Source organism: Nicotiana tabacum, chromosome 10, assembly GCF_000715075.1.
Source record: "Nicotiana tabacum cultivar K326 chromosome 10, ASM71507v2, whole genome shotgun sequence".
NCBI classification, from domain to species: Eukaryota; Viridiplantae; Streptophyta; class Magnoliopsida; order Solanales; family Solanaceae; genus Nicotiana; species Nicotiana tabacum.
In genome coordinates, this window is record NC_134089.1 from 102424114 (window position 1) to 102447403 (window position 23290).

The 23290-nt window shown below is 39.0% G+C and overlaps 1 protein-coding gene across 1 annotated transcript; it reads right to left on the reverse strand.

Moving 5' to 3' along the window:
• Positions 1-22610: 22610 nt before the first annotated feature.
• On the reverse strand, positions 22611-23087 carry LOC142165280 (uncharacterized). The gene has a single exon (XM_075223867.1). The coding sequence runs from the start codon at positions 23085-23087 to the stop codon at positions 22611-22613; it is 477 nt and encodes a 158-aa protein (XP_075079968.1).
• Positions 23088-23290: the final 203 nt, after the last annotated feature.

Below are 23290 nucleotides of genomic sequence, written 5' to 3' on the forward strand. Positions count from 1 at the left end.
AACCACTGGTCTCAAGGAAAGCTAAAGATTAACAACTAAATAAAATTAAAAATGACGCTATTTTTCAGGCAGGACCCCTGAACTCAAGAAAAGCTAAAGATTAACAAATAAAGGAGATTAAAAACTAACCCTATTTTCCAGGCGAGACTCCTGAACTCAAGGAAAGCTAAAGATTAACAACTAAAGGAAATTACAAACTGACTCTATTTTCCAGGAAGGACCCCTGAACTTAATGAAAATTAAAGATTAACAACTTAAAGAGATTAAAATTGACCCTGTGAGAAAATTTATCAGATTAGTTTATATATATCTTAGGAGAAAGATTCATCAGACTAAGACGTCTATCCTAGGAGAAAATTCATCAGACAAGGGTTTTTTTTGTCTTAGGAGAAAGATTCATCAAACTAAGATTTCTAATTCTAGGAGAAAAATTCATCAGACTAGGTTTCTTATCTTAGGAGAAAAATACATCGGACTAAGACTTTTATCCTAGGAGAAAATTCATCAGACTAGGTTTCTTATCTTAGGAGAAAGATTCATCAGACTAAGATTTCTATCCTAGGAGAAAATTCATCAGACTAGGCTTTTTTTATATTAGGAAAAAGATTTATCAGACTAAGATTTCTATCATAGGAGAAAATTCATCAGACTAGGGCATTTTATCTTAGGAGAAAGATTCATCAGACTAAGACATTTATCCTAGGAGAAAATTCATCAAACTAAGGCTTTTTATCTTAGGAGAATGATTCATCATACTAAGATTTTTATTGGGAGGAAAATCCATCATACTAGGACTTTTTATGCTAGGAGGAAAAATGTGAAGAGCAATGGCACAATTTTATGCACACTAGCAAGACAGATAAAGACAAAGATTTAAGAAACTTCCCTTTACCGGCTCTTCTCTTCTTTTCATTTTCTTTCTTTTCTTCTTTTTTTTATCCTATTTTTTCTTTCTTTTTCTCTTTTCTTTTCCCTTCTTTTTTTTTTGAAACCACTTTCTTTGCACTGCTTTGTTCCTGTTTCAAACAAAGAAAGTTTTGTCAGTATTAAAAGTGATGGTCGGTTTGTGGCCTTGATGTCCTTGTCAGCTTGGCATTGTGCCCATTAGCTTCTGGAAGACCGCCTGTATTGTAGTTGGTTGCACTGCTAGAAGATTTGTTGTTGCTTTCAAGAGACTTTTGCTCTATATTAATCCTGATTGTTTCATACCCGGTACCATTTGTATTTGTAGCTCAATAAGCCTTATCCCAACTGAAGATCTTTGATAGGCAACCTTTTCTGATATCTTAAACGGCTTCTTGCTTTTGAGCAATTTGTTTGTCAGAGAGAATCACAATTGGTAAGTGCCTTTTGAACGATGTGCACACTTCATAGTCCTTGTTCGATACTACAGAGAATCCCTGATTAGCCTTGAGGTTATCTTTGCTTGCTTTAGCCAAGTAGGCTGGCAAGAGTCTTTTGAGGGGGAACCTTTGCATGAATCCTCAAGGAATGTAGACTATAACAACTGAGTGTGCTGGTCAAATTTACTTTGTGCAACTAAAAAAAGTGGTACCAGATTTTGAAATCTTTTGTTGCTTGTTTTGACAAGGACAGACTCAGAGTGAAGGACACAATGATGTAAAGAAACAATATTAACAAGAAATGTACCTGTCGGGAAGGATAAAAGGAAGATATTTTTTTTTTCAATAACTAGCCTTAATGATCATGACATGCATTTTGGACTAAATTGCCTGATCTATCAAACTGATCCAAACTTTCCTTTTACCATTTCTACGACATTTGAAGTCAGGCTTGTTCGTGTCAATCTTTTGTATCAGCTTCACGACTCACTTTCGACTAGTTGTGCCCCGAGGGATTTTCACAAAGTCTCTCTAATTTATTTATCTTTACTTACCGTCGACTTACAATGCCGGTGAGGGTTTTCACTAGTAAGATTCTCTCATTTTTCTTTATCATTTTTTTCTTTTGTGAGTAACTTGACATTGTTCTATGTCGTGTGACAACTGCTGCTCATTACATGCGTCTCTTGGTCAAATAGGAAGGTCAAATAGGTACGAGTGGCTTCATGTGCCATCTTTCGAGCAGGCTTCTCAATCTTTGCAGGAAGGTCAAATAGGTACAAGTGGTACTCAAGAGAGTGGTACTATTCTTGGTGGGTAGAAAATTGTGATTCATGACTTTTCTTCTGTACCATTCTTGGCTGTGGGATAGTGAAGACAGACATAACAGCAGTAGTTGTCTGATTGGTTATCAATGGCACACTTTTGGAGCGCACAACAGAAGTTCCAGTTGTAGTCGTACAGTTGGAATAAAGACTGAACCCAGATGGATAGGATTGATCAGACAATGAGACCGGAGCAGTAGTAGTTGAGAAGGGTGTGAACTTTGGGAAAACATGAGAAAGGGGTGGTCCTTGACCATGGCCCATGCTTGATACATTTCAGTCATTTGCTGTTTTAGTATTCTATTTTCCTCAATCACAATAGACTCTTGTTGAATCCTTTGACCCCGAGTCTCTTGACCACTCATAACAGCTTCAATGTCAGTTGTCATTGGCATTTTTCTCTTGGACCTTGTGAATTATGGATGTATTACAGCTTACCACAAACCGACCACCTCAAACTTTCTTCATAATTCAAAATAAAATAAACGTTAGAATGGACTCAGTCAGTCCTTATTATTATTATCATCATCATTTTTTATAATGATTGATCGAAACTGATGTGGGTTGCCTACGTATCATGTGTGAACATAAATCAAATCTTGCGAGTTCGGGAAGATAAAAATAAAATAAACTAACTCATTTTTTGATTTTGCATTTCTTTTTTTTCGAAAGAAAGGCTTATAAAGAAAAAAGAAAATATTTTAAGATTTCGATTTGTTTTTTTTTTCGAAAGAAGGACTTCTACATAAGAAAGATTTTTTCTTTTTGACTTTTTTTTTTGGAGTTTTGGGAGAAAGACTTCCAGGAGAGAGAAAAAGAAAAAAATATATATTTTTGAATTTTGGTTTGATTTTTTTGAATGAAAGATTTCTATAAAGGAAGAAAATATTTTTTTTGAACTTCTATTTTTATTTTTATTTTTGTTTTGGGAATTTCAAAAGAAAAACTTCTAAAGAAGAAAGGAAATATTTTTGGATTTTTGGACTTTTATTTAGAATTTATGAAAGAAATACTTCGAAAGAAAAGAGAAAATATTTTTGAATCTTGAATTTTAGAAAGAAGAATGAAAATAGTTTTGAATTTTGAGAGAAATTAAAAAAAAATATTTTTGTATTTTTATACATTGGGATCTAAAAAACTTTCTAATGAAGGAAATAAAGGAAAATATTTTTGGATATTTTAAAAATTGTGGGCTGGAACCGATGAGGATTGCATACGTATCTCATATCCGGTGAGAATCAAACCCGTGTAGTTCAGCCAGTCTTGATGGAATAGGGAAACATGACTTTTTGAAAATATTAGCTTATTTTCTTTTCTTTTCTTTTTTAAAATTCGGCAAAGTTTCGGATTTCAAATACCTACCTCTCAATTTTTTTTATTTTCTTTCCCTATTCTTGAAGTCAGTCAACAAGCAAGTAAAAATAAAAAAAAATGCGCAAATAGCACGTAAGATGCATCAGGATGGTCTTTTTAATTTAATACACATGTCCTAGATGAACCCAACCCCTGTGTTAAGTCCCCAAAGTCCAATGCACGTGATGCAATAAAATGTTCCTACTAGGGATCTGACATGAGGCTATATTATTCTAAGTTTAAATCCTGGGGTGTATTGTTCTAGACCTGGCTTACCCTAGCGGACAACTCGAGCTGAAGGGAGGGCAGTATACCGGGAATACAGAAGCTTCACCAGCTTTGCAACTTGTCCGATACTCATTCTAAAATTAGGATATGACTCTACCAGAAAAGAAGTCATGTCGGCGTGCACTTCCTAGAAGATTTAGAAGACTCAAAGAGAAGAAGGGTTCGTAGCAATTTATATACAGTTCAAACAATATCAAAGCGGTAAAAAGTGGCATTTAGCACATTAGGCTCAAACACGTAAAAATCAGATAATAGACAAAAGCCAACTATAACAGTTATTCTAAGCTCGAATTTTGAATCCTGAACCAGGAGTTCTGGGTTCTTATCCCCAGCAAAGTCGCCGGAATTGTCAAACCTCCTTTTTACTGAGGGATAGTGATAGTATATATGAGTTAATGCCAATGCAATAGTAAGTAAATGGAACAGGAAACTTATACGTGGAAAAATCCCGGCTCAAGGGGATAAAAAACCACGACCTACACTGGTAGGATTTCAGCTTCACTATGAGCAAACTTTAGATTACAACCTATGCAATCTAGGAATTAAACTCTTAATCGCTCACTAACTTGTAATACAGCTATTACAAGCCACTTTGCAATACATCTATTACAAAGACTTCAACTCATGACTAACTCTAGTTACGACACAAACACTGAAGGTTTATGGTTTACAAGGGGTTTCTAATTAAAGATTCTGGTTAAGCAAAGTAAGAATTATAATGAAGAACAATTACAGAGTTACAACTAAACTAAGGACATACAAGAGACTTGCTGTAGGAACTGGTCCGTAGTAGTGTTGTACTTTATTCTTGATGCACTTGAGAATTGAATGCTTGATAGATGAACGGTTGTTGTGCTTGAATGAATTCTCAAGTGTTCAAGTGATGCTTTGTTGTTATGCTCTTTGTTAATACAACTTGGATGATATCACTTGACTGATGCAATCACTTGGTTGGTCAATGGAGAGTGACTGATGTATTGTGCTGCACTGTTTATGTGTACAGCGCAAACAGTGCAACAAGCAGTCACTTTTCAGCTGTAGACAGTTGACTTCATCCTGCTGTCAAGGAAACCCAAAGGGATCAGGTCCCTGTGTTGATTCTTTATCTTCCGAAGCCATAGCAACTCACATTAGCTTGAGTCCATTGATTGAGCTGTGTACCAAGTGCGTCAGGTCCCTTATCTGGTTCTTTGATAGTAAGTTTTTTAGATCATCAAAACATAAAGCTAAGGTACTATAAACCCATCAATTTTCCCCTTTTTGATGATGACAAACTGTCACGACCCAATTTTCCCTCTGTTGGATTTCCTGATGGCACCTAGTCTTAGGGTCTAGGTAAGCTTAACTCATACTGAAATACCACAATAATAAATGAAATTTAATAGTCTTGAAGCAGAAATCTCTACAAAATTTTATAATTCCCAAAACCCGGTAGTACAAGTCATAAGCTCTACAGAGTTTCGCTATAACTTCTAAACACAATCGTATGGAAATAAGTACAACAAGGTGAATATAAAATAGGAAGGTGACTCTGAAGCATGTGAACGCAGTAGCAGGGCTACCTTGAGTCTCCTCGATAAGAATCCGCATAGCTACTAGCGAACAATACCTGGATCTGCACAAAAAAGTATATGCAGAAGTGTAGTATGAGCACACCACAACGGTGCCAAGTAAGTATCAAGACAAACCTTGGTGGAGTAATGATAAGGAACAATAAGCAGCACATGATATTTTTATAGAGACAACGCGATACGGATAACAATACAGTAATTGCAATAAGGAAAGAAAACAACAAGTACTCAACGGAACACCATAAGGAAAATACGGAAAGGTAAGCGAGGATACAACCCAAATCCGAAATCACAAATACAGTAAAGACAAGTCAAAACTCAACAACTCCGATAATTTTCACCTCAAGTCTTAACCAACAAGCGTCAATCAAATAGTCAAACCTTTCAAGTGATAAAAATGTTTCGAAATATACTTCCCTTCAAATAAATGTTCTTTTCAAAAGAGTTCTTTCAAAATAATTGCTTTTCGAATATAATCTTTTCAAACAAATATTCATCGAATATAAGTCACCCTGTGATATTTCAAAATAGTTAATTAAAAATAAGTACCTTCGAATATAATCTTTTCAAATAGATAACCTTCGAATATAAGTCACCCTGTGACACCTCATCTCATAATCATCCTATACAGGTCTCAATACCTGAACCCTAACACTTGGCATCCTATGCCCTCATCACACCTCCTAATCATACTGACAACTCACGTTCCCAAAAGAGTCATTCTCACATGGAAGGCAAATAATAAGGGTGTGCGTCTATACTCAAAAATCTCAAGGAGCCTCCTATCCGATAAGGGTGCTTAGCCACGTGTATGCTTGTGCAAGTGTCCTAACATAGTTCATACCAGCTTGTAAGTATGAGGAATAGAATGTACAACACATATAATGTTTACACGGGGATAGGATCAATAAAAATAACATCTCAGAACACAGTGATTTTAACAGGGGATCTCCCAGAATATCGTCCTGTAGTCCTAAACGTAAATGTGCAGAGGATATCCCGGGATATCGTCCTATAGTCCCAAATGTAAATGTGCAGAGGATCTACCGGGATATCGTCCCATAGTCCAAATCGTAAATATGTAGGGAATCTCTTAGAATACTGATTCGTAGTCCCAAAGTAAATATCAAGTACAAGGGGATCTCCCGGGATATCGTCATGTAGTCCTAATTATAGATGTGCAGGGGGATCTCTCGGGATATCGTCCCTTAATCCCAAAGTAAACACACAGTGCAACCAATAGAAACAACAGTTACAGCACAACAGAAAACTCGTACATCACCAGGATATCGTCCCGTAGTTCCAAAGTAAACACGCAGTGCAACCAACAGAAACAACAGTTACAACACAATAGAAAACTCATACATCACCACAATACGTATAACAACAACAATGACAGTAATACAAGGTAAGACAAGTAAATCACAAGGAAACGATAGAACCAACTCACAAGGAATAACCACAGAAAAGAATACTGGCATAAAGGGAACAGTTCAACAACGGGATAAACTAACATGTAGCAACGATCCCACAATATACAAGTCAATAACAAGGAAATCAACATGAGTCAAGTAGTCCCAAATAAAGGCAAGTCAACAAGATATAGGTTATCTAAGCTCCTTTTAAGGTTGGACAATCTCGAGGATATTCGGCAATTCAATTAAGGAAAGATGATCTTAGCTTCACTTAAAACTAAACAATTTCAGGAGGGATAATATTAATTCTCAAATAAGACAAGCAGTTATGAAAAGATAGCATGACAATAGTAGAGGAAAAATTCTTCAATTAAATCAAATAGGCGTCAATTAGGCAATAAGAGTGAATCATGAAGCAATTAATTATAATTAAGCATGTAGAAGTGAAACTAGTAAAAAGGAAACTCAGTCATGTCAAGAACACATACATACACAGTGAATATAAAGACCTAAGAAACCTAAAAGGCCAATTTTTCCACAGATAAGTCCGAGCACGCACTCGTCACCTCGCGTACACAAACTACAATTAACATAGAAGAATCAAATCCTAAGGGGAAGTCCCCCCCACAAGGTTAGTCAAGATACTTACCTCAAAGACGACAAACCGATACTTTATAATGCACTTCTCAGGTGAAAAGACCTCCGAACGGCTCAAATCCAACCAAAATAACTTCAAAGAACAAATAAAACATATAAGAAACTATTCCGGATCATAAAGTCTCCATCTTTAACAAAATCCAAAAATTGGTCCAAAAGTCAACCCCCGAGACCACACCGTGGAATCCGACAAATTTAACAAAATCCGAATACCCATTCCAATATGAATTTAACCATATAAAAATTATCAAATTCCGAAACCATTTGGTCCCTCAAATTACGATTTTTCATTTTAAAAATATTCTTTCAAAACCAACATTTTCCTTAACTCAAAACACAAATTAAATGATAAAAATGAAGACAAAATCATGGAATATGTTAGATTCTAGGTGAAGAACACTTACCCAAGTGATTTTCTTGAAAACCCCCAAAAGAAGCTCCCAAATCCGAAGTTTAAAACTCAAAATATGAAGAAATGGCCAAACCCTCGACTTATATGATTCTGCCAGGACATCTGCATCTGCGGTCAAACAACCGCATCTGTGGGACCGCATTTGCTAGAGAGACTCCGCATCTGCGAACTCAGCTGACTAGGCCATGGACCGCATCTGTGGATATACAGCCGCATCAGCGACATCACAGAAGCGAAAAGGGGAATTGCAGGTGCGATAGCTGGACTGCAGAAGCGGCCTTCGCACCTGCGTGCCAGCCTCCGCAAAAGCGAGCAAGCTCCCAAGCCTTAATCACCGCATAAGCGGCCAGGCTCATGCAGAAGAGGAGCCGCACGTGCACTCTAAGGTCGCAGGTGCGAAAACACCAGAAATCAGACATGTTCAAAACCATGCAAAACATCCGAAACTCATCCGAAACACGCTTGAGGCCCCCGGGACCCCGTCTAAACACACAAATAAGTTCTACAACCTAAACCAGACTCGCTCAAGGTCTAAAATCATATCAAACAACACTGAAAATTCAAATCGCGCTATGAATCAAACTATGAACTTCCAAATCTTCCAACTTTGAAAACTCTTGCCGAAACCAATCAAATCAACCCGGAATTATGCTAAATTTTGCAGCCAAGTCCCAAATGACAAGACGAAACTGTTAAAACTTTCGGAATTACATTCCAACCCCGATATCACAAAAGTCAACTATGGGTCAAACTTCTCCATTTTCCAAACTTCAACTTTTCCAACTTTAGCCGATTTGCCTCAAATTACTCTATGGACCTCCAAATCCACATCTGGACGCGCACCTAAGTCCAAAATCATCATAAGAAGTTGTTAGGATCATCCAAAACCCATTCTAGATCCGTTTACTCCAAAGTCCAATTCCGGTCAAATTCTCACCGCTTAAGCTTCCAAAACTAGATTCCTTCTCCCATTTCGACTCTGAATCATCCGTTAACTGAACTCAACCATGCATGTAATTCGATACTCATATTATGAAATTGTTCCAGATCTTACTCCACCGAACGGAGTTTGATTTCTTAAAATGACCGGCCGGGTTGTTACACAAACTTAGAAATTGACAATCATGTTTAAAAAGTACTAGGAACTTCACAAGTTCCCCCTGACTTTGTTCTTCCCCCTTATTCAGACCCCCTACTTCAATTTATCATATTCTTTTTTCCTCTTTTGGAATCATTAAAAATACACAAGCAAGCAATCATCATAAAGAAGTCTAGCCTAGCTAACTCATGTCATATATGTGCACATAAAAAAATAGAAAAGAGAAGCAGAAAAACATAAGCATTTACAGCAAAAGAGTAGAGTCTTCATTAATTTTATAAAACATAAGCCTTTGCCATTACAGCAAAGGCATATTTGTACTGTTAACAATGGGAGCAATATAAGTGAATTTCATCCATACCACAAAAAAACAAAAACAACTACCACAAAGTCATCACAACAAAAGAGATAAACTGGAAACTAGTCACTGGTCACTAGAGGATTAGCCTAGGGGACACTAAAGGGAAAGGGCTTAGAAGCGGCAGAAAGAGTGTTGAGAATGAGATCAATCCTAGCATTTGCAGACATTTGCTCAGCAGTTTCTCCTTCAGGTTCTCAACATGTTGCCTGAGATAAGCATTCTCTTTGGTCAGACGAACAACCTTTGCACTTGATGAACTGGAGGACCCTGATGCCTCTTGACCCTAACTTAGATGAGTCTCTAGAATGGCATTCCTTGCCTTCAACTTCCTAATCTCCTCAGTAGCACTATTCTAAGCATTGATAAGCTGTGAGATCGTCGAAGTGCTTCCTACCCCTCCACCCTTTTCAACACATTCACATTCCTCTAGAGTAGTTTGCGAGAAGGTTTGCTTCTTGGTCCCCATCTTGGGCTGTACCAAAGGAACATTAAAGAATTTGAAGACATGCGTGAGAAGAAATCCATAGGGGAGACCATGATTTCCATCTTTGAAAGCTGTCACCTTTTGGATGTGCTCAATCATTATGGATGGCAGATTAACAGATCGGAACCCATCCAATGTTTCCATCAAATACAAATCAGACTTGGATATGATAGACCTCTTGTTCACCAACTCAAACATGAGCTGATAAACAGGAAGAAAAGCTTTCTTATGCCCCTGTTCCCCCCGCTGCACCGCTACCTCCTTAACTATAGCATGCCTAAAGTTTGAGCCACAGACATCCTTAACAGAAGACATACTGTCACCAGGAACCTTAAGTATGTCTCCTAGCAGAGAAGAGTCCATAACAATGTCAACTCCATTTACTAGTGCACATATATGGTCAGATTCAACAGTGAAGAGGTCAGCATAGAAACTTTGGACCTCATCCTCATAAACCTTGGGCACATCCACTTTGAACAGATGTCCCCACTGTTGACCATTTCTAGGATTTGCCTCATGCCAGTCATCTCAGATATCTTTGGGTCAAATGTGCGGCCCCATAGGACCTTTTGGCACCTCAACCTTTATTTACCAGACACACTTTCATGTTTCACTTTCTTCACAGAACTGGGTTCCTTCACATTCTCCAATTTTCTTTTACCAGACTTCACACTAGACTTACCCCTTCCACTTGATTTCACTAGAATATCATCATCAGACAGTGACTCTTCAGCCACCACTTGCTTTAACTTGTCACTACTTTTCACTGACTTTTTACTGGGCGTTCCAACAGCCTCCTTTGAAGCTCTTTCAGTAGATTGTTTCTTTTTCTAAGATCTTTTGACTAAGGAACTTGGTTCCTCTTCAACTTCCTCATCCACTTCTACTACAGGTATGTTCTTGTCACAAACAATCTCTCCATCCTTCACTAGCCTCTTTTTCTTCTTCTTTCTACTCCTTTTACTCTTCTACATGGCATACTCTAGAGCCTCCTTTGTCTGCAACCTCGTAGTAGGTCGCTTAGGAGAGGACTCAGGAATGGCTACTGGACTTCCTCTGGCAATGAACGCATCTAGAGCAACATTATCCTGATATTCTTCATCACTGAACTCATAGCAGGAGCCACTAATTCGAAAGGCTCAACATCAAACGGAGGAGAAGGAGCAGGGTTTAAACTGGCATGGGAAGAATATTCCTGACATGTTTCCTCAGGAGAGGGGGCGGGTCCTTCAATAGGGGTCCCAGTAGTCTCTTCTGGTGCAGGTTGTTCAAAGAGCATCATTGTTCCTTCTCCCACCAACGACTGAGTCTCTTCCCCCTGAGACTCAGGCATATTAGAGGTGACCTCATACACTATTCCTTCAGCAGATATGACTAACATGTTTCTCTATGGCCTCTCTATCTTGAGAGTCCATGGGTGCAACAATGTTCGAGATAGGAGTACTTGTAAACTGATCAACACCGTCCTTAGAGACATTTTCTGCCTGTGGAGTCTCACTTTTTTCTTTATCTTTGCTCTGTTCTTTGAGAATCTCAGGCGACAGAGAAGAGAGACTATCGATTTTAGGGATTTCTGAGTTCTCAGCACTTAGAGGGAGAGTGTGTTCTGAGGGAGTGGTGAGAGAGATAGAGGGTGAAGGAGAATTAGGCTTAGGTTCTTCAATTTCAATAGTGGTGGAAAGGGGAATGTTGAGAGGTATTTCTCTAGGAATGGAGGAGTCGAGGGTTTTCTCTTCAATAAAGGGAAGAATTGTTTGTTCATCAGCCATAGCAAATGATTAGTTTGAAAGTTCTGGAAGGGCTGAGAAGGAGAGAAATGATCGTTCAAGGTTTGGAGATGAGAGAGTTTTAAAGAGGAAGAAGGCAGTTATGAAGGAGAGAGAAACAGGTTCTGAAATGGCGGTAGATTTTTAGGAAGATGCAACATTTCAGAGGGAAGTGAAGGGATTTGAACGAAAAGACGGGACATACAGGGTCTGAAAAGGTTGATTACGTGGAACTCAATTTTTGTTTCTTTTTGAGATATGTATGAGAAAAACACAAGACTACTAACCTGTGGTACAAGAACCAAGTCCTTGACCAGTCTTTCAAATATTCTCCACCCTCTTTTACCGCTTATGCAGTGCTTCTGCAGCTTCTATAATCATCGTGCGTGTCTACCTGCAACGGCATTTAAGTGAGTTAGACTTGGCCGGAAAACACTTTAGCTAATTTTACCTGAATGTGATTTTCATAGCCATTGGTAGGAATCAGGTTCTCAATTAGGCTTTATTAGCCCCAGTTCTAGCCTGTTTCTCTCAAAATGTTCTCTGCTCAGTACTTTGGTGAAGATATCTGAAATATGGTCTTCTATACTAGAGGACTTCATGCAAATAAGCTCCTTCTCCACATTGTCTCTGAGAAAATGATGTCTCACATCAATGTGCTTGGTTCTTTTATGCTTGACCAGGTTCTTGGCCATATTGAGTGCACTGGTGTTGTCACATACAAGAGGCACACAGTCAGTGTACACACCAAAATCTTCCAATTGATGTTTGATCCATAGGAGCTAAGCCCAGCAGGAAGCTGCAGCAACATATTCTGCTTCAGCTGTTGAAAGAGCAACTGAATTATGCTTCCTTTTGTCCTATGAAATGAGACATGATCCTAGAAAGTGAGTCATTCCAGATGTGCTTTTCAGGTCCACAGATAACCTGCATAATCACCATCATCATACCCAATAAGATTAAAACAATCACTTGAAGTGTAGTACATGACCAGGTCCTGTGTTCCCTTAAGATATCTCAGAATTTTTTTGGCAACCTTCAGATGTGATTCCTTGGGATTTGACTGAAACCTTGCACATAGTCCCACACTGAAGACAATATCTGGCCTGTTGGCAGTGAGATAGAGAAGAGACCCAATAATGCCTCTAAATATGGTTTGATTTACAGGAGAGCCAAATTCATCCATGTCCAGTCGAGTAGCAGTGGCAATGGGAGTGTTAATCACTTTTGATGCTTCCATATCAAACCTCTTCAAAAGCTCCTTGATATATTTCTACTGACTGATGAATATTCCCTTTATGGACTGCTTCACTTGAAGATCTAAGAAGAAATTCAACTCACCCATCATGCTCATCTCAAACTCACTTCTCATGAGTTTTGCAAATTCCTCACATAGTGAATCAACTGTTTCCCCAAAAATGATATCATCAACGTATACCCGAACAATGAGCGGGTTCCTCCATCATTTCTTCATAAACAAAGTGTTGTCAATTTTTCCTCTTGTAAAACCATTTTTAAGAGAAACTTTGACAACCTTTCATACCAAGCTCGAGGAGCCTGCTTCAACCCATACGGTGCCTTGTCCAATTTGAACACATGATCGAGGTGTTCATGACACTCAAAACCTGGAGGTTGCTTTACATAGACTTCTTCTTTGAGGAAACCATTCAGAAATGCACTTTTGACATCTATTTGGAACAAAGTGAATTCCATATGTGATGCAAAGGCAATGAGGATTATGATAGCTTCCATACGAGCAACCGGATAAAAAGTCTCATCATAATCAATTCCTTCCTCCTGATTATAACCCTGGACAACTAACCTTGCCATGTTCCTTGTAGTGTTCCCATGTTCATCAAGCTTGTTCCTGAATACCCACCTGGTTCCTATGATGGTACGATCTAAGGGTCTAGGCACCAGGTGGCACACTTTTTTCCTTTCAAATTGATGCAACTCATCTTGCATAACTATGATCCGGTCTGCATCTTTTAAGGCTTCCTTAATGTTTTTGGGCTCTATTTGGGAAAGAAAGGCTGAGAAGACAAGTGAATTTCTGGCTTTTGTTCTGGTTTACACTCCTGAATCCAGAGGGGTAATTATGTTGTCAAGATGATGGTAGTTTTTGTGTTTCCAGTTAGGCACTTGAGCTTTATTTGTAGAGGAGCTGGGTAATCCTGACTGATTCCCTTGTATCCTTCTTTCATCTACCTGTGGAGTACTTTGAACTGCATCAACCACTCTTTCTTTAGCTTCAGTAGTTGTAATTGTAGTACCTGGTTCCTCTCTAGCTGATAAGGAAGAGACAACATTGTCTTCACTTGTCTCCTATACTTGACTCATCATATCTGTCTTTCCATTTGCCATATCAATGACCTCACCTGGAACTAGCAGAGGCTCTCCATCTGGATCATCCTTGTTGCTTTTCTCACAGGAGAGGTAGGACTCGCCAAAGATTACATGTACATTCTCCTCTACACACTAAGTTCGCTTATTGTATACCTTGTAAGCTTTACTTTGAGAAGAATATCCCAAGAAGATTCCTTCATCACTCTTGGCATCGAATTTTTCAAGCTAATCCTTTCCATTGTTGAGAACATAACATTTGTACCCAAATGTTCTTAAGTAAGTCAGCTTGGGATTTCTTTCATTCAACAACTCATAGGGAGTTTTGTTCAAGAGAGACCTGATCACTACTTCTTAGCATCCCACTATCGATCAGCATTGTCCTTGCCATTTTTTCAAGGGTTCTGTTCTTCCTTTCCACAACTCTATTTTGTTGTGGAGTTCTAGGGGCTGAGAAGTTGTGGGTAATGTCATTCTCATTGCAAAAATCATCAAACTTAGCATTGTCAAATTCTGTTCCATGATCTGATCTAATGCATACTACATTTGATTCCATTTTCACTTGAATTTTCTTTACAAAGGCTACAAAAACTTCAAAAGTCTCATCTTTTGTTATAAGGAACAGAGTCCAAGTAAATCTGGAATAGTCATCCACTATCACAAAAATGTATCTTTTTCCTTCCTTGTTTTGCACTCTCATAGGACCACATAAATCCATATGAAGGAGATCAAGTGGTTTTGAGGTGCTGACATCATTCTTTAGCTTGAAATAAGGATTTCACACGCTTCCCTCTGGCGCAAGCATCACAAACTCTGTGCTCCATGAACTTTGACTTGGGTAGACCATGAACCAGGTCCTTTTGAACTAGCTTATTCAGTACAGAGAAACTTGCATTCCCCAGTCTTCTGTGCCACAGTTCAACATTATCATCAACTGCTTTCAAGCAACTCAAATCACTATTTTATAGGGACTCAAAATAAGCAACATAGATATTCTTGTATCTTTTGGCCACAAGTACCACTTCACCAGTTACTACTGTGCATATCTTTGACAAGAACTCCACATTGTTTCCTTTATCACATATTTGAGAAATGCTCAGGAGACTATACTTAAGACCATAGACATAGTACACATTCTCAATTGAGTGAGTGAGTGATTTCCCAAGCTTTCCAACTCCAAGAATGTACTCTTTTTCCCATTACCAAAGGATACACTCCCTCCTTGTAGGGCTTTTAGTGAAAGAAAGTTCATGGTATTCCTAGTCATATGCTTTGAGCATCCACTGTTCATGAACCATTACCATTGTTGATTGCTTCCATTTACTATTCCCTGCACAAGGAAATCACGGGTTAGATTTTGGAACCCAAGAAAGTTTGGGTCCCTTGTAATAAACAAGAGGATGAATAAGTGCTCTTCTAGTCCATTTAGGTAACATGCGCTTTTTATGGGTGACACCTTCTAATACCCTCATCAGATATCACATGGCCAAGGAATGCTACTGAGTTCAGCCAGAATTCACATTTGGAGAGCTTAGCATATAACTTACGATCCTGAAGCGTCTGTAATACTATCCGCAAGTGGCCCGCATGTTCCGCCTCCGAACGAGAATACAACTAGAATGTCATCAATGAATACAATCACAAACACATCAAGATAGGGCCTGAATATAGTATTCATGAGATCCATAAAAGCTGCTGGGGCATTTGTTAGCCCGAACGACATCACCAAGAACTCAAAGTGCCCATATCTTGTCCGGAAGGCCGTCTTTGGAATATCCTTCTCCCTAACCCTCACCTGATGATACCCTGAACGTAAATCAATCTTAGAGAAATACTTGGCACCCTGGAGTTGGTTAAACAGGTCATCAATTCTTGGAAGTGGATACTTGTTCTTTATAGTAGACTTATTCAACTGTCGATAGTCGATACACATCCGTAACGACCCATCTTTCTTCCGCACGAATAAGACTGGTGCACCCCAAGGTGAAGTGCTAGGCCTAATAAAGCCCTTATCCAGCAAGTCCTTCAACTGCACCTTCAACTCTCGCAACTCTGCCGGGGCCATTCTGTATGGAGGAATAGAGATCGGTTGAGTGTTAGGCAACACATCAATGCTAAACTCAATCTCCCTTTCAGGAGGAAGGCCTGGGAGTTCATCTGGGAAAACATCTGGGAATTCGTTGACCACAGGGATTGATTGTAAAGTAGGCGGTTTGTAGAAGGATTTTCCTCTATATCATCACCATTGACTAAGTTAACACAAAAAGCTACCAAATTCCAGTGGTCTGACACTTGTGAACGTAGTTTTCAGGAGCTGAAGAATCGATTGACATCTGCACCAGTGCTCACTCTTCCTGAAGGAACAGAAGGTTATGTGGTATATTGTGATGCCTCAGGTATAGGTTTGGGGTGCGTATTGATGCAGTGTGGGAATGAGATTGCTTATGCATCAAGACAATTTAATAAGCATGAAAAGAATTATCCAACCCATGATTTGGAATTGGCTGCAGTAATATATGCTTTGAAGATATGGCGGCACTACTTATACGACGTCCATGTTGACATCTACACAGATCACAAGAGTTTACAATACATCTTCAAGCAGAAAGAGTTGAATTTGAGGCAGCGTAGGTGGCTTGAATTATTGAAAGACTACGACGTCGAGATATTGTATCATCCCGGTAAAGCCAATGTTGTGGCAGACGCTCTCAGCCGTAAATCAATGGGGAGCGTAGTACATATTGAGGCAGGTAGATGGGGGTTGATTAAAGAGCTTCATCAGCTAGCCAATATGAGAATCAGATTGTTAGACTCTGATGACGGAGGTGTTACTGTACAGAATACATCAGAATCATCTTTGGTAGCCGAGGTAAAAGCACGACAATATGAAGATCATATCTTAGTACGATTAAGAGAAAGCATTCAACAATGTAAAAGTATGGCTTTTGGGATCGGAAAAGACGGGGCACTGAGATACCAGAGCCGATTGTGTGTGCCTAATGTGGCAGGGTTGCGAGAGAAGATTATGAATGAGATTCATCAATCCCGATATTCCATCCATCCCGGCTCGACAAAGATGTATCATGATGTCAAGGAGCAATATTGGTGGGATAATATGAAGAAGTCTATTGCAGAATTTGTAGCCCAGTGTCCCAATTGTCAACAAGTAAAGATAGAACATCAGAAACCCGGTGGATTGCTTCAAAATATAGAGATTCCAACCTGGAAGTGGGAGGTGATTAATATGGACTTCATTATTGGATTACCTCGCTCTTATCATAAGTTTGACTCCATCTGGGTGATAATTGATCGACTTACAAAATGTGCCCATTTTCTGCCAGTGAAGACAACTTACACGGCTGAAGATTATGCAAAGTTGTATATCAAGGAGATTGTTAGGCTTCATGGTGTGCCCATATCTATTATATCATACCGAGGATCTTAATTTACGGCTAACTTTTGGAGGTCTTTCCAGAAGGGTTTAGGCACACAGGTAAATCTCAGCACTGCATTTCATCCGCAGACTGACGGACAGGCTGAACGTACCATTCAGACACTGGAAGATATGCTACGAGCATGTGTTCTAGATTTTAAGGGGAATTGGGATGATCATCTTCCACTCATAGAATTCGCCTATAACAATAGCTACCATTCCAGTATTAAAATGGCCCCATACGAGGCACTATACGGGAGGAGATGTAGATCACCAGTTGGATGGTTCGAAGTCGGTGAAACAGAATTATATGGGCCAGATTTGATTCACCAAGCTATTGAGAAGGTGAAAGTGATACAAGAGCGATTGAGGACGGCATAAAGCAGGCAAAAATCTTATTCTGATGTCCGACGTCGTGATCTAGAGTTTGAGGTTGGTGATTGGGTTTTCCTGAGGATCTCACCAATGAAGGGTATTATGCGTTTTGGGAAGAAAGGTAAGTTGAGTCCAAGGTATATCGGGCCGTATAAAAATCTTCGACGGATTGGACAGGTTGCTTATGAGTTAGAATTGCCATCCGAATTGGAATTTGTCCACCCGGTATTCCATGTATCTATGTTGAGAAAATGTATTGGAGACCCTTCTCGAGTCATCCCTATCAAAGATGTACAAGTTACAGAGGACCTATCGTATGAAGAAGTGCCAGTGGCGATATTAGATCGGCAAGTCCGCAAGCTGAGAACAAAAGATGTAGCTTCCGTCAAAGTATTGTGGAGGAACAAAAATATGGAAGAAATGACATGGGAAGCAGAAGAGGAGATAAAGTCTAAATACTCTTACTTATTCCAGAATGAAGATAACATGGATGCTGGTGGAAGACAGGATACATTGGAAGAAGAAACGGCTCTATGAGGTAAGCAATAATTTGAGAATACTCCTTCTTAATACAAAATGGTGATATGTAGATAATGTAAATACGCATAATGCTTTGTGTAGCCTTGTGAAGCCATATGTTGGGCTTAATTACTTGCAAGTTTTGCTAGTGACCATTTTATAGGGGAAAATTGATCGGGAATTTCCATTGGAATCCACGATAATTTAAACTCCCCATAAACCCTTACATTCGAGGACGAATGTTCCTAAGGGGGAGGGTGTTACAACCCATATCCACATGTGTTAGTTCATGCCATATATTAGTTAACATAAATCCAAGAAGGAATTATCTTTGAGATGATAAGAAGTCAATCCTATTGGTCTTAAGTGATACAAGAGTGTATAAGGGTGATTAACCAGTATTAAAAGTTAAACGAATCAAGGATGTTGTAACTCGTATTTTCAGGTAATCTAGCGGTGCTTAATACACTCAAGAGGTCATTTATTAAGGTATTTTAATCATATAATATCTGTATCATAAGTCTTGAAGTCAAACGAGTTATGAAACAAAAGTCGACAAAAGTTGTCGCAAATTAGGTTCATAATTTTACTTAAACATTGGGTCAAATGTTTCTAATCTTTTCTCATAATTTACAAGGAATTACGGGGTGATCTACCAACAAAATTAAAGATCTATGAGTATAGTTTCCAACTCATTAAACCGTTCATCGATACGATCTTGGAGTAGAGAGATATTCACGTTTTCGCGAGACTGCGCCAAGCACCTCTCTATGGGGCCCACTAAGTCGGTTTAAGATATTTGGACCTATATAGGATGACTCCAACCCGTTTTAAGTCATTTCTTCTCACTATTTTCAGACCTTAGAACCCTAGAAACATCCTCTAAAGGTTCTCTCAAGATTCAAGACCCAAAAAAAGGGCAAACAACACAAATCAAGTGTCGGGAATTCTGTGGCGCTAGTAAGTCTCTTGTTCTTCTTGTTGTTGCTCATTTTTGTGTCGTTTTAGCTCATGTGGGAGGTTTTTTTAAAGGGTTTATGTTCTGTAAATACTCCCTCATGTTCTTAATATCAATCCTAGGTGATTTCAAGCCTTCTAAAGTGATTCTAGTGCCGAAAAACACTAATTGATCGCTAGTTTCGCTCTTTTGTTGTTGTGGCAGCATTGGAGGGATATTTCATGGAAATTTAAGGTCAAATTGGAGTTGTTCTTTCTGTATAAAGGTAAGGAACCTCTTACTCTATATGTATTTAATATTATCCAAGTTGCGGCTAAGCCATTGAAGCTAGAACTTGTGAGATATATATCGAAAGGTTTGGTAGTAATGTTATTGTTTTGTGGACTGTTTTGCGTTGTTGTTGGGCTGCGTATTTTACTACTATCTTGTGGAGTTTTGGAGGAGGAAGGGTGTGGATAAACACCATATATATGTAGGGTTATGGGCTGATAGTTATTCGTAACATTTCCAGGTTGTTTGACACGACTACGGTGGTCGTCGTATGTATGGAGTGATTAGGCTGTGTGTGGACTATTTTGGGAGGATTAATATATTTATTATTGATGTTGTTTGGGCTGTTTGGTGACTGTTTTGAATGGTGTGAGGTCATATATATAGGGGAGGTGTTGTCCGTTTCATCGTAAAATAGGTTGTGGTCGATACATAATAGTTATGACGCTTAAATGATAACGATAGTATCGTTTCTCTTATTGTAGACTAAGGAGTTTTGACAATTGCATAGCTTGAGATTGGGGAAGTATATATAAGGTATGTGAGGCTATCCCTTTTCTTCTTTTGCACGACTCCGATTGTACATAATGCAATGAACGAGCTTCCAAAGATACTCTACTCTTAGAAGCTAGCAGTACTTACATTGTTTTCCCTCTTATGGAACGATTGATGTTAATGTTGCTTCTCTTATTCTTATGTTATCAATGTTGTTGGTACTTCCTAATTCTTATAAGGTTCATAGTGAAGAGTTAGTCCTAATAACGTGTACAGAGGATTCCGACCTTACGTCACTCCGAAAGGTTTAGAATGTGATTCCATGAGTCGAGCATGCATTATATATATGTATCTATTTTACTCTACCGAGCCACGCTATAGTTGGCCGGGTACGGCACCTATTGTGCAACCACTGATCAGTTGGGTTTTACCGAGCTCCACGTGGCCGGGTACGATTCTACCGAGCCTTATGATGGCCGGGTACGTTTTTTTTACCGAGCCTATTATGGCCAGGTACGATATGATGATGATGATGCCCACAGAGGCGAATGCTTTAAAGGTTTATGTATTTATACATATGTATCATGCATTTCATGTAAGTAGCCCTCAGAGGTACTAAGATGTTACAGGTTGTATATTCTCTATCTTGCTTACATTACTGATCGTATTTATGGTTCCTTGCCTTACATACTCAGTACTTTATTCGTACTGACGTCCTTTTATTTGTAGACGCTGCATGTCGTGCTGCAGGTCCTGATAGACAGGCAGGTGCAGCTCTCCCACCACAGTAGACTGTCCAGTTCAGCGGTGATTGGCGAGATCCCTTCTCCGGACTTGCCTTGGTCTTGGTATGCAATTTTTGTTATAGACATTATGGGTATGTCGGGGCCCTGTTCCGGCTATGTTGCAACACTTATGTTCTTTTAGAGGCTCATAAACAGGTGTCGGCTCATGTATAGTTTGGTATGCCTTGTCGGCTAGTTTTTGTTGTATAGTCTTTCATAGTAGCGTGGTAGCTCATACCTTATACGTAGTTTCTTGATTGTCTGGTCATCCCCTGCTATGTATGTTCATGCCGTCATATTTTATTGCTGGTTGTCCATGATCTAGGTCTACCATTTATATTGATCTCGTCAGCCTTAAAAGATAATAATGAAGGTTAGATGAAATGTACGTTGGTGCTCGGCAAGTGTGGTCGGGTGCTAGTCATGGCCCTTCAGTTTGGGTTGTGACAAACCTCTTTCAACAGTTACTCTTTCAGCAAAAACTTTATTTTTCTTAAGAGACTAAACCCGGCTTGGCAATTTTATTTGAAATGCCCATTGTTCCCACAGTGGGTACACATCCAATTACCAGGTATAGTAACATACTTGCTATAAGGGTTATAAGGAGTTCTCTCCCTTTGAAACCCTATTCCCTGCCTGTTTCCACCATTGTTAATGTACATGGCAGTAATAGCATCCGAGGACCAGGTCCACTTAAGAGACTTCTCAAGATCATTTTTTACTCTTTCCAATTCTGCTTGAAGTTGTCTATTTTTCTCAAGTTCAGCACATAAACTAGTTTTTACAGCATTTAACTCGCTTTCAAGCCTAATATGTGCTTCACTAGCAACTTCTTTTCCTTTCTCAGAATTTCCTACATTCTGCTTTGAGTTCCTCTATTGTTGCCTTAAACTCTATAATCACAACTAAGCGGTCATCTCTTTCTTGCTCTAAGGCATCAACTTTCTCCACTAAGTCATTCTTTTCTTTATTGAAATTTTCAATGGTTTCTTTTAAGTCAACAACTACTCATCAAATCGTCTCTTTCATGTTCTACAATAACAACTTTCTCAGTTAGAACCTCATTTTCATTTTTCAGATTACCTATGGTTTCCTTCAGATCAATCACACAAACTACCAAGTCATCTCTAGTTTGTTCAGCATCTTCTAACTCTATGGTTAAGGCATCCTTATCATCTACAAGACTATGATAGGCATCACTTAATACATTTGCTAATGACATGAGTTTATTAGGAGAGTAGGATTTCAGATTTCTCTGAACATACCTGAAATTTACCTCATTATTTTCATTATCTTCATCATTGTCTGACTGAGACATCAAAGAAAATATTGAATCATATTCATTTTCTTCACTTTCAATGGCCATCATAGAACTATCACTTGCATCATTTTCTTCTTCAGACTCACTAGAGGAATCTCCCCATGCTGCAAGAGCTTGCTTCACAATATTGTTAGAGGCGTTCTTTCTTTTGAAGCATTTGTCGGGAACCGGGTTCCTCTTGGCTGCTTTATCATAGTTGTACTTGAAGTGTTCTTGCTTCAGGAGAGGGCAATCCTTGATGAAATGCCCTGGTTTTCCACATTTATGACAGATGTCATAATTCTTTGGTTTGCTGGAACTACCTCTCTTTGGTATGCCTCCATTCCTTTGGACCATTTTCTAAAACCTTCTAGTTAAGTAAGCCATGTCACTGTCCTCCTCACTTGAGTCATTTCTTTCAGCTTTGAGTAGCAGGTTCTTTTCCTTCTTTGGTTCTCTTCTTTCACTGTCCTTCTTCTTCTTTATTTCGTAGGTTTTTAGATTTCCAACTAGCTCATCTATAGTTAGGGCCAACAATCCTTTGCTTCAGTAATGGAATTCACTTACTCTCCCATGAACTGGGCAAAACACTGAGAATTTTTCTCACGAGCTTGTTCCTAGGAATGATTTCACCAAGCGAGTGTAGCTCATTTATGATAGACGTGAATCTTGTGTGCATGTCTTGAATGGATCCATCGTCCTTCATTCTGAAGAGCTCATACTTAGTGGTGAGCATGTCAATCTTAGATTGATTTACTTGAGTGGTTCCCTCATGTGCTATTTGTAAAGCTTCCCATATTTCCTTGGCGGATTGACAGGCTGAGATCCTGTTGTATTCATCAGGTCTTATACCACACACCAAAATTTTCTTGGCACGAAAGTTTTTTGCCACAGCTTTCTTATCTGCATCGTTGTATTCTTTCCTGGTTTTTAGCATTGTCACTAGCGGGTCTCCGATCTTCTCTGTTGGGATATAAGGACCATCACAAATAATATCCCACAACTCAGAATCTTCTGCTATGATGAAGTCATGCATTCTTGTCTTCCACCACCCATAGTATTGCCCATTGAACCTGGGCGGGCTGTAGGTAGACTAACCTTCTTCGAAATTTGGTGAAGCAACCATGAGGATCCTTTCTAGGTGTTAACCTAATAGAAAGAACCCGTTCTACTACCAATTGATTGAATATATAAGTCCACCAAACTATATAGAGACCAGGTCCTATATAGGTTTCCACA

Bases quoted from the DNA above. Each gene is read 5' to 3' on its own strand.
- LOC142165280 (XM_075223867.1), bottom strand. From the start codon at position 23,087: ATGCATGACTTCATCATAGCAGAAGATTCTGAGTTGTGGGATATTATT.